This window comes from Oncorhynchus keta, chromosome 21, assembly GCF_023373465.1.
Source record: "Oncorhynchus keta strain PuntledgeMale-10-30-2019 chromosome 21, Oket_V2, whole genome shotgun sequence".
Taxonomy (NCBI): Eukaryota; Metazoa; Chordata; class Actinopteri; order Salmoniformes; family Salmonidae; genus Oncorhynchus; species Oncorhynchus keta.
Genome location: NC_068441.1, coordinates 44,814,661 through 44,827,594, shown reverse-complemented (window position 1 = coordinate 44,827,594; position 12,934 = coordinate 44,814,661). Strand labels below are relative to the sequence as shown.

At 39.2% G+C, this 12,934-nt stretch overlaps 1 protein-coding gene across 6 annotated transcripts in view; it reads right to left on the bottom strand.

The window, feature by feature from the left end:
* Nucleotides 1–12,934, bottom strand: part of LOC118377505 (replication termination factor 2-like) — a 54,110-nt gene that overhangs the window by 1,992 nt on the left and 39,184 nt on the right. For 2 of the 6 annotated variants that reach the window (XM_052474019.1, XM_052474018.1), the window contains exons 6-7: nucleotides 11,079–11,192; nucleotides 8,735–8,789 (exon numbers count right to left, since the gene is read on the bottom strand). The exons of 2 other annotated variants lie outside the window; for them this stretch is intronic. In XM_052474019.1, the coding sequence (XP_052329979.1) occupies nucleotides 8,735–8,789; nucleotides 11,079–11,192 (169 nt within the window). The remainder of the gene's footprint in view (nucleotides 1–8,734; nucleotides 8,790–11,078; nucleotides 11,193–12,934) is intronic. 2 more of the 6 variants (XM_052474017.1, XM_052474016.1) reach the window with 1 other exon arrangement.

Here is a 12,934-nt window from a genome sequence, read left to right as displayed (position 1 = left end):
ACACTTCCTTTACAGCGTACAAACAACACGTTTTGGGTAATAAAAAAAAAGTATGCTGTACGATTTCCATAAACAAGCCGTTAATAACATCATATGTTAAATCAATTGTGTTTAAAACATTTGAAAATGGCTTGATGTCAAAGTGGAAGTTGAATACCATAACAGCCTCTTCTGAATTTCCATTTGTTGGATCCTGTTCTCTTCAATTGAGAACATAGACAATGTAATAATATTCCATGGTGGTGCAAATGTTTAGGCCTTGTTACAGTTTTGACTTAAATCAGCTTGAAAAGCTATGGCAAGATTTGAAAACGGTGTTAAACAATGATCAACAACCAACCTGACAGAGATTGAAGATTTTGAAAAAGAATAATGGGCGTACTATTATACAATCCAGGTGTGCAAAGCTCTTAGAAACATACCCCAAAAGACTCACAGCTGTAATTGCTGCCAAAGGTGTATTGTCCCAAGTGGGGTTCATACTTATGGGGTGTTGTTTGTAGGCCAGAGACACAAAATGTCAAATTAATCCATTTTGAATTCAGGCTGTAACAACAAAAAAATGTGGGAAAAGTCCAGTGATGTGAATAGTTACAGCTGAAGTCAGAAGTTTACATACAACTTAGCCAAATATATTTAAACTCAGTTTTTCACAATTTCTGACATTTAATTACAGTAAAAAAATCCCTGTCTTAGGTCAGTTAGGATCACAACTTTAATTTAAGAATGTGAAATTTCAGAATAATAGTAGAGAGAATGATTTATTTCAGCTTTTATTTCTTTCATCGCATTCCCACTGGGTCAGAAGTTTGCATACACTCAATTAGTATTTGGTAGCATTGCCTTTAAATTGTTTAACTTGGGTCAAAAGTGTCAGGTAGTCTTCCACAATCTTCCAACAATAAGTTGGGGTGAATTTTGGCCCATTCCTCCTGAAAGAGCTGGTGTAACTGAGTCAGGTTTGTAGGCCTCCTTGCTCGCACACACTTTTTAAGTTCTGCCCACAAATTTTCTATAGGATTGAGGTTAGGGCTTTGTGATGGCCACTCCAATACCTTGACTTTGTTGTCCTTAAGCCATTTTGCCACAACTTTGGAAGTATGCTTGGGGTCATTGTCCATTTGGAAGACACTTTTGTGACCAAGCTTTAACTTCCTGACTGATGTCTTGAGATGTTGCTTCAATATATCCACATCATTTTCATGATGCCATCTATTTTGCGAAGTGCACCAGTCCTTCCCGCAGCAAAGCACCCCAACAACATGATGCTGCCACCCCCATGCTTCACGGTTGGGATGGTGTTCTTCGGCTTGCAAGCATCCCCCCTTTTCCTCCAAACATAATAATGGTCATTATGGCCAAAGAGTTCTATTTTTGTTTCATCAGACCAGAGGACATTTCTCCAAAAAGTACGATCTTTGTCCCCATGTGCAGTTGCAAAACGTAGTCTGGCTTTTTAAATTGCGGTTTTGGAGCAGTGGCTTCTTCCTTGCTGAGCGGCCTTCCAGGTTATGTCGATATAGGACTTGTTTTACTATGGATATAGATACTTTTGTACCGGCATCTTCACAAGGTCCTTTGCTGTTGTTCTGGGATTGATTTGCACTTTTCACACCAAAGTACGTTCATCTCTAGGAGACAGAACACATCTCCTCCCTGAACGGTATGATGGCTGCGTGGTCCCTCTAGGAGACAGAACGCGTATCCTTCCTGAACGGTATGACGGCTGCGTGGTCCCATGGTGTTTACTTGCGTACTATTGTTTGTAAAGATGAACGTGGTATCTTCAGGCATTTGGAAATTACTCCCAAGGATGAACCAGACTTGTGGAGGTCTACCATTTTTTTCTGAGGTCTTGGCTGATTTCTTTTGCTTTTCCCATGATGTCAAGCAAAGAGGCACTCAGTTTGAAGTTAGGCCTTGAAATACATCCACAGGTACTCCTCCAATTGACTCAATGTCAATCAGCCTATCAGAAGCTTCTAAAGCCATGACATAATTTTCTGGAATTTTCCAAGCTGTTTAAAACCTCTCTAGGGTATGTGGGGCGGAAGCTTCCCACCTGACCAACATCCAGTGAAATTGCAGAGCGCCAAATTCAAAAACAGAAATACTCATAAAAATTCATGAAGCATACAAGTGTTATACATGGGTTTAAAGATAAACTTCTTCTTAATCCAACCATGGTGTTAGATTTCAAAAAGGCGAAAGCATACCATGCGATTATCTGAGAACAGCGCCCAGCAGACAAATCATTACAAACAGTAACTAGCCAAGTAGAAGAGTTACACAAGTCAGAAATAGAGATAAAATTAATCACTTACCTTTGACGATCTTCATATGGTTGCACTCAACTAACTCATGAAGTTAGTAGAAACATGTCAAACGATGTTTAGAATCAATCCTAAGGTTGTTTTTAGCCTAAATAATCGATAATATTTCAACCGGACAATAACGTCATCAATGTAAAAGGTAAACAAGAAAGGCACATTATCGGTCACGAGCATGAAAAAGCTCTGTGACATTGGAGGGTCCAGTCATTCAGACTGCTCTTACTCCCTTATTTTACAGAATACAAGTCTGAAACAATTTCTAAAGACTGTTGACATCTAGTGGAAGGCATAGGAAGTGTAATTTGAGTCCTAAGTCAATGGATACTGTAGTGGCATTGAATAGAAAAAAAAGAGAAAAAAAATCCTACTTCCTGGATGGATTTTTCTCAGGTTTTCGCCTGCCAAATCAGTTCTGTTATACTCACAGTAATTATTTTTAACAGTTTTGGAAACTTTAAGAGGGTTTCCTACCATTATATGCATATCCTAGTTTCTGGGCCTGAATAGCAGGCAGTTTACTTTGGGCACACTTTTCATCTGGAGGTGAAAATAGTGCCCCCTACCCTAGAGAAGTTAAAGGCACAGTCAACTTAGTGTATGTAAACTTCTGACCCACTGGAATTGTGATACAGTGAATTATAAGTGAAATAATCTGTCTGTAAACAATTATTTGAAAAATGACTTGTGTCATGCACAAAGTAGATGTCCTAACAGACTTGCCAAAACTATCGTTTGTTAACAAGAAATTTGGGGAGTGGTTAAAAAAATAGTTTTAATGACTCCAACCTAAGTGTATGTAAAACTTCAACTGTACGTTCCCCAGCAAGAGTAATGTCGCCCAAACAGAAAGGGGACTAACAAAGAGTTACTGACAACAATCAAAACATAACAGGTGTGGTTTTAGGAGGGGTTCTGAAAGACACTCATGGGTGTGTCCATTGACTAGCAACAACAACTGGAACCTAAAAGACACCCACAACGAGTGCCCACTAAATTTGCAGAAGAAGAGGCAATGAAAAGAAAAACCTACACAAAACTTAACAGGAAGCAGACCAAAAAGTGGAGCAAAATTTAAAACAGGGAAGACCAGATAGAGGATTGTTTGTCTAGAAATCAAAATAGGGTTCGTCACATCTATCAAGACAACTGAAGCACTGGGCCAGCCACTTTTATTTAATATAACTAGGCAAGTCAGTTAAGAACAAATTCTTATTTACAATGGTGGCCTACCCCAGCCAAACCCAGACGATGCTGGGCCAATTGTGCGACACACTATAAGACTCCCAATCACGGCCAGATGTGACACAGCCTGGATTCAAACCAGGGACTGTAGTGACACCTCTTGCACTGAGATGCAGTGCCTTAGACCGCTGCCAATAGCACTTGGGCCAGCACAGGTGAAACACCTTCCTACTAACGAGCTGGCAACCAGTACAGGTGTAACACATACTAACGAGGTGAAACCAATCGGTGCGTCCTACGTGCTAAAGTCAAACCTCAAAACATAAATGGAAAAAACAAAACTTGTTTTTCATCAAACGCCTTGTTCACTCATCAAGTAGTGCATTGTTTAATAATTTTTTGCTAAAACAGGAAACCACAGAGAGAGAGAAAGAGAGCTGAGCAGGGAGTATTGCCTCTCTCCAAGCCAGACCGCAGAAGTACCTGCTCAAAATATGACTGTCTGAACCAAGTTCACACAGTGTTTGTACAGTGGTGGATAATATGGCGTATACTACTTTTTTCAGCGGGCATTGCATAATCTCACTTCTTAATCCCCACTGATGCGAATCAAAGTAGTGTAGTGGAGGTATAAGCCGTATCAATTAATAAGGCTGATGGAACAGATCATTAATGTTAATCTTAAAATTGATAAATAATTTTTTATTCACATTTTAGGCGGTGCAATATACACACTTAAGCCTACGCGCAAATGATCCAAAATGCAATTCATGGGGGAAAAAAACTGTTCTAAAATGCACATGTGACCGGCCTGTACAAACGGGAGATCTAAAGATGCAACAACTATCATGGGTTTCTAATATGACTAGGATAGTGCCTTTGGCTGCTAAACAATGAAATGTTTTACAAATATTTCCCTTAGATATTTCTATGGTCGGATTTTGGCTGGGTATGCCTCCATAATATGAAGTAAAACATCCAGGTTTGAAACAATTAAGGAACAGGAAAAATATAGATGCTAATGATATAAACCTCAATTTAATGTTAACTAGCCTTCCTGGCAGGATAATATCATGATTATTTGCATCAATCCAGTGGCCATTTGTTATGCAAACTCTCATCTATTTTTTTTTTTTTAATTTTTACCTTTTTTTAACTAGGCAAGTCAGTTAAGAACAAATTCTTATTTTCAATGACGGCCTAGGAACAGTGGGTTAACTGCCTGTTCAGGGGCAGAACGACAGATGTGTACCTTGTCAGCTCGGGGATTTGAACTTGCAACCTTCCAGTTACTAGTCCAACGCTCTAGTCCAAGGCTACCCTGCCGCCCCATGTGCAGTACAGAAACACGGGACATTTACAGCTTCCAGGAATTGTGTACAGAAATCCTTCCGACATGGGGCTGTGAATTATCATACTGAAACGTGAGGTGATGGGAAGCGGATGGATGGCACAGCAATAGGCCTCAGGATCTTGTCAGTGTACATTTGCATTCAAATTTCCATAGAGAAAATTGTGTTCATTGTCCATAGCTTATGCCTCCCCATACAATAACCCCACCGCCATCCTGGGACACCATGTTCACAACGTTGACATCAGCAAACCGCTGGAGTAGGCTTATGGTAGAGAAATTAACATTCAATCCTCTGGCAACAGCTCTGGTGGACATTATTGCAGTCAACATGCTAATTGAACGCTCCAAAAAACTTAAGAGAAATAAGCTTATATTTCAGCTCCTGAAACACGGGACCAACACGTTTACATGTTGCGTTTATATTCAGTGTATGTCTTTACCTTAATTATTTTTGTACTGACCCCCTTGCTGGCTCTATGCACACTCACTAGACTCTGCCCACACACACTTTACGTACACGGCAGCTACACTGATTATTATATATCCTGATTGCCTGGTCACTTTTACCCCTACCTACACGTACATACTGTTACTTCAACTACCCCGTACGGCTGTACATTGACTCAGTAGTAGTACTCCTTGTATATAGCCTCATTACTAACTTTAAAGTACTTTTTTAATTAAAATGTTGTGTTACTTTTTAACTCTGCACTGTTGGGAATGGGTAAGCATTACACAGTAGTCTACACCTGTTGTATTCGGTGCAGGTGACCAATACAATTTGACTATGTCCACATGGCCCATTTGAGTTTTGTAGATGAATAACATATGTATAAAACAAAAATAAGATGTCCTCCACACTTCCTACTAGGAATGCACAATATATCGGTGAACATATTGGAATCGGACGATATTAGCTAAAAAGGCTAACATCGGTATTCAATATCTAGTTTAACACCGATGTGAAAAACCGATGTCAAAGCTGACATTTTTTTATTTTAACTTTATTTTACTAGGCAAGTCAGTTAAGAACAAATTCTTATTTTCAATGACAACCTAGGAACAGTGGGTTAACTTGTCAGCTCGGGGATTCGAACTTGCAACCTTTCGGTTACTAGTCCAACGCTCTAACCACTAGGCTACCCTGCCGCACCAATGCATACCTATATAACGTAGTAATGACACCACGTAAAATTAGCCCACAATGTCTGCTGTGTGGATAGAGCAGTCAACAAGTCAAGCAGTCACTTGAAAGAGTAAGAACATTTCAGTGAGACTCAAAGGCGAAATCCATTAACGCCAAGATAATATAATTCACTGCCCTCAACAATCAACCGTCCTCTGTTGTGGGTGATGTTGGCTTTCGTGACTGGTCGAGCACCGGTACACACTAACGTTACCAAGTGCGCAATTGTTCAGATGTTGCCCTACCGGAGTTACACAGTAATAGCGCCACTACTATTAACTTCACAACATACTATGGAAAGTCGTTTGGGTCTTTGGAAACGTCAAATAACACTATTTGACAATAACACTATTTGACAATAACACTATTTGACGCGTTAAATAAGCTTTTAATTTGACACGTCAAATATCACCTTTCTATTATAAAATGTTGTGTGTTCTGAATTTGCACGTGCAAGCCAAGCTCCACCATTACTATCAGTAGCACTGTCAAAGCTGTACAAAAAAGTGTGCAAACAAGCAAACACCGGTCCCGAACGATGTGTTTACAATACCGCGTTGGTAATAAAACATTATTTGATTGACTGCAACTTCTGGGGTAGCGAGCTAGCTTTATCTTGGTACCTAGCTAGCAGTAATACAACCAGCCTGAAAACAATGACAAGTAGACACTGCAGTCATTTTCACGATTCTTTGCCATGATTTAAGAATCCTTGTGAGTAAGTATTAGCTATTGAACTTCAGTTCATGAAAATAAATAGCTAGCCAGCTACTTAACCCTGTTGCCCAAAGCTAACATTATAAGCAGGCAGCTAGCTTCATCTGGCTAGTGAGGCTCGACCTGACCGGGTTATGTGTTGTGAAGCTAGCCACAATAAGGATTAGGCACAAGTGGAATTCGCGGTTTGCCTTCAAAATAAAAGTACCTATTTATAAGTGATGCAGAAGGTTACAATTGGTGGAATCATGACATATTTAGACTAGATAATGATAAACAATGTTGGAATGTGAAACAATGAAATGGGGTATCAGTCTACTCAGTGACACCCACAGAACACAACTTTGAAGAGTTCACGCAAATATTCGTGTTGTAGCTCTTATTGCGGGACTGTGACTGTGTGAAATCACCTCCCCAGTCAGCCTATTATGTGTATTGACATTAATATTGCACTGTACAGCTTTACCTAAGGATTGGGGATCAATGAAATGGGATATCAGTCTACTCAATATCCAATATATTTTTTTCTAACGTCCTCCTCAGAGTTATCAGACTCCAAAACATCCACACAGTATTATTTGTCCTCTGGAATAGTGTTCAATACACATAGGTTGACAATAAATGTGGCTCAATTCACAGTTGTTTCAGAGTCCCGCAATAAGAACTACAATTCTAATGTTCTCTGGGTGTCACTGAGTAGACTGATAACCCATGTCATTGATCCACAATCCATAGGTAAGACTGTACAGTGAAATAAGTACGACCCCAATACAATTTTAAAGTATAATACATGCGTGATTTCAACAGATTTTTGTCAAATTAACAAATTATTATATTTTGTTGATTTCATATAACATTTCAACCTCGTTTAGCATGATCTATTCAATATTGGCACAATTATACTATTTGTATTAATTTGCATCACTGTCAATTACATACTTTTATTTTGAAGGCTAACCGCAAAGTCCAATATTGTGGCTAATCCTTATTGTAGCTAGCTTCACATAGATGTGTCCGACCTCCATTAATTAAATAATAACTGTGTTATAAATTAAGGTTATTTTAGATGACACCTAGCTATATAGTTAGCTAGCTAATGATAGCTACTGAAACAGATGTTGTTGTTTTGCTCTGTTTTTTAGTGAAGAACATTGTTTGCATCCATGAGCTGGCTAGCTTTTTTTATGACCAGCACTGTAGGTGCGCGAGACAACTTTACCAGCATCATAGCATACATATTGATTAATCGTTGTGACATATGAAATACGAGTGATACTGTAATCAATGTGTAATAACTACGTAAAAAATGTATGAATGTGTTAAATTATTATGAGAAGTACAGTCATATTCAGGTCCTGATTGGTCAACAAGCTTATTTGACACGTCAAATAGTGTTATTTGATGTGTATCTTTTTTGACATGCAAAGACCCAAACGGCATTCCATATAAATACTGGTTGAGAATGAAACGACTGAACAACGAAACAGCACAGCAAGTAAGTGAAAGAAATAGGTTTTGATTATGTTTTACTGGTAATGGGGACATACGTAAATGCCAACAAAATAACTTTTTGGTCAGTGTGGTGAATGTGTGTGTGTGTAACCTTTATTTAACTAGGCAAGTCAGTTATGAACAAATTCATATTTAAAATGACGGCCTACCCCGGCCAAACCCGGACAAGGCTGGGCCAATTGTGCGCCGCCCTATGGGACTCCCGATCACAGCCGGATGCGATACAGCCTGGATCCGAACCAAGAACTGTAGTGACGCCTCTCACACTGAGATGCAGTGCCTTAGACCGCTGTGTCCATGTGTGTGTTAACTATTTAACTGTAATAGAATGCTTAAAAAGGCTGCTAAAATGTTAAATATTGGTTATCGGTATCGCTTTTTTTTGCCAAGGAAAATATTGGATATCGGTATCGGCCAAAAATGTTTTATAGGTGCATCACTACTTCCTACCTTTTGACTCTGATGGCTTGGAAACAGTCTCAGAAAATTTGCTCTTCTTTGATTTCTAAAAAAATAAAAAATAAATAAAATAAATAAACATTTTACCGTAAATTCCAGGCAACTCACATAACTAGGAAAAAATTCTAACTTCTACCTATGGTGAGTCAAATCTACACTTTGACATCAATGCATCATGAATAGGTGGAAAATTGACTGAAAAGGATAGTTCAGCCAAATTACAAATTTGTTTCCTTACCCTGTCAACCAGATGTGTCAAACTCATTCCATGGACGGCCAAGTGTCTGCAGGTTTTAGCTCCACCCTTCTACTTCATTGTTTAATTAAGTTCACTAATTAGTAAGGAACCCCCATCACCTGGTTGTCTAGGTCTGAATTTAATTGAAATCCCAGAAAGCCACAAACACTCGGCCCTCCACGGATTTTCTTTTGACACCACTGCTGTAAACAGTCTATGGACAAAGTTTAAAATGCTAACTTTTTTGCATTTGTGGCACAAATCCATTGCAAGTCAATGGTACCTATATTACAATTTTCGCGCTTCATCTCCAAATCATCCTAAAGTATCTTAAAATTGATTGTGTAACTCAATTAAGTTACTTAAATATGATTTGGACATGAAGAACATCAATGTGAACCCTTTGGAATTACCTGTACTTCATTAGAAAATGTATGACCAATATATGCAGATCTTCATCTAAGTCACAACAAGACAAACAGTCTGCTTAAACTAATAACACAAACAAATATATGTTTTCATGTCTTTATTGAACACACAGTGTAAACATTCACAGTTCTGGTTGGGAAAATTATGTGAACCCTTGGATTTAATAACTGGTTGACCCTCCTTTGGCAGCAATAACCTCAACCAAACATTTTCTGTAGTTGCGGATCAGACGGATGGTCAGGAGGAATTTTGGACCATTCCTCTTAACAAAACTGTTTCAGTTCAGCAATATTCTTGGGATGTCTGGTGTGAACCACTCTCGAGGTCATGCCACAGCATCTCAATCAGGTTGAGGTCAGGACTCTGACTGGGACACTGCAGAAGGCTTATTTTCTTCTGTTGAAGCCATTCTGTTGTTGATTGACTCCTGTGTTTTGGGTCAGTCCTTGAGCTTTAATAGGCGGACAGAAAGCCTTACATTCTCCTGCAAAATGTCTTGATAAACTTGGGAATTCGTTTTTCCGTTGATGATAGTAAGCTGTCGAGGCCCTGAGGCAGCAAAGCAGCCCCAAACCATGATGCTCCCTTCACCATACTTTACAGTTGGGATGAGGTTTTGATGTTGGTATGCTGTGTCTTTTTTTTCTCCACACATGTTTTCTCTCCACACGTGTTGTGTGTTCCTTCCAAACAACTCAACTTTAGTTTAATCTATCCACGTAATATTTTGCCAGTAGTACTGTGGAACATCCAGATGCTCTTTTGTGAGCTTCAGATGTGCAGGAATGTTTTTTTTTGGACAGCAGTTACTTCTTCCGTGGTATCCTCCCATGAACACCATTCTTGTAGACTGTTCTATGTATCGTAGACTCGCCAACAGACTGTTGCTACTCTCCCTAGGTGTGACCGTCCTGCAAAGATGAATGCAAGAGCATTCTGCGCTGTGCTCTTGCATTCATCTTTGCAGGACGGTCACACCTAGGGAGAGTAGCAACAGTGCTGAATTTTCTCCATTTATAGACAATTTGTCTTACTGTGGACGGATGAACATCAAGGCTTTTAGAGATACTTTTGTAACCCTTTCCAGCTTTATGAAAGTCAACATTTCTTAACCTTGGGTCTTCTGAGATATCTTTTATTCGTGGCATGGTTCACATCAGGCAATGCTTCTTGTGAATAACAAACACAAATTTTGTGAGTGTTTTTCTAGGACAGGGTAGCTCTAACCAACATCTCCAATCTTGTCTCATTGATTGGACTCCTCATTAGCTGACTCCAATTAGCTTTTGGAGAAGTCATTAGCCTAGGCGTTCACATACTTCTTCCAACCTACACTGTGCATGTTTAAATGATGTATTCAACAGACAGAAATACAATCATTTGTGTGTTATTAGTTTAAGCAGACTGTGTTTGTCTGTTGTTGTGATTTAGATGAAGATCAGATCTAATTTTATGATCAATTTATGAAGAAATCCAGATAATTCCAAAGGGTTCACATAATTTTTCTTGCCACTGTAGGTACCATTCTTGCATTGGAATTGTAGTGTACCAAAAAAGCAAAAAAGCTAGCAACCAACATGTCATTTTGTAATTTGGATGAACTATCCCTTTAAGTGGAAGTTAGGATTAACCCTTAACATTTGATTTGAAAACTCTAGGAACACAAACCTTTGTTGCCTTGGCCTTGGCTCTCTTCTCCTCCATTATCTCCCTCAGTTTCTCCACCTCCTCCTTGGTCCCGTTGAGGACGACGAGGTCTTCTTCTTTGAAAGGGTCGCCACACTACAACCAAGAGAAGGTTTAGCTAAGCCCTGACATTTTTCTACATTATTTTTATGACATACATGCTTTTCAGTATCTTATTTTAATTCATGAAACATAACATTGATGGCTTAATGAAAAGCTTCATTTAGGGCTTCTCACCTACGGTATGTCTATTTTATGCACAATGTTCAAAAAAACAACAAGTTAGACATATGAAATACATTTGGTGTACTTTAGAGCCGCAACAACAAAGACATGAAGCAAAGGTCATAGTTCAGTCAGTGTACTGCGGATCAATAACACAATCCAAATGTCAGTGGTACATAGTTACAATCACAAAACAATAAATAGTTGAATAGCCTAAGCCTATTACTAAGATATTACAACCCATAGTGATCCTATTATATTACTAGAGGGGCTATATCATAAACGCTCAAAGTTCCAAAATGGGGACAAAATGGCAGCCACCTTGGTCAGGGAGAAATCCAAAACCAGTCTAATTGGAATGAATGTCAGGAGGCATAGGTGCAGGAAAATAAAGTAAGGCATGTGATGTATCAGAAATTGTGTGATGAAATTATAGTCAACCTATAATATTGTTATATAATTATAAATACAGTTTATATGGGTTTTATACACATTTTCTATTTATAGCCTCTAAAATATATGTAAATAGACCATAAATGTCTCATATTCTGTTTCCTTGGAAAGCTGTGAGTGTTATTATATGATCCAATATCAGTACTTGTTGCATTTACAACTTGTCTAAGTCCTATCATCAACTGATTTGTGTGTGGCTGTCGATTGACTGCATTGTTTGAATGGTATGTTGGCATATTTGCAGTTAATTAAACAAAATTATGGAATCATTCTTCCAAAACTGTCTGGCTGTCGAGCTAAAAACACATACCGTGTAGATAAATTCTTCACATTCAATGTTTTGCACAATATCTTATCACAGCACTAGAAAACCATGGGTGACCAACTCCCTAACCAACATGGCTGACCTTTGGACCATCATAAGAAGGCTCATGTCCATTCCAGTATTCATTAATTCTATGTTACAACCCCTGTCACACAAAGCTAACAGGCATGAATGGCATATGGGAATTTCCCTAACTTCCCGAGTTAGATCAAATATACAAATATACACAGGCTGTTAGGAAAGCTACGGCTAGCTTTTCAAACAGAAAGTTGCATCCCAAAAGTTCAGGGACGCTATAAAGTCCATGGAGAATAAGAACACCTCCTCCCAGCTGCCCACTGCACTGAGGCTAGGAAACACTGTCACCACCGATAAATCCACTATAACTGATCATTTCAATAAGCATTTTTCTACGGCTGGCCATGCTTTCCACCTGGCTACCCCTACCCCGGTCAATAGCCCTGCACCCCCCACAGCAACTCGCCCAAGCCCCCCCCATCTCTCCTTCGAAACAAATCCAGATAGCTGATGTTCAGAAAGAGCTGCAAAATCTGAAAGCCTATAAATCAGCCGAGCTAGACAATCTGGACCCTCTCTTTCTAAAAATATCTGCCGAAATGGTTGCAACCCCAATTACTGTTCAACCTCTCTTTCGTATCGTCTGAGATTCCCAAAGATTGGAAAGCAGCCGCGGTCATCCCCCTCTTCAAAGGGGGAGACACTCTAGACCCAAACTGCTACAGACCTATATCTATCCTACCCTGCCTTTCTAACTAAGGTCTTCGAAAGCCAAGTTAAAAAACAGATTCCCGACCATTTCGAATCCCACCGTACC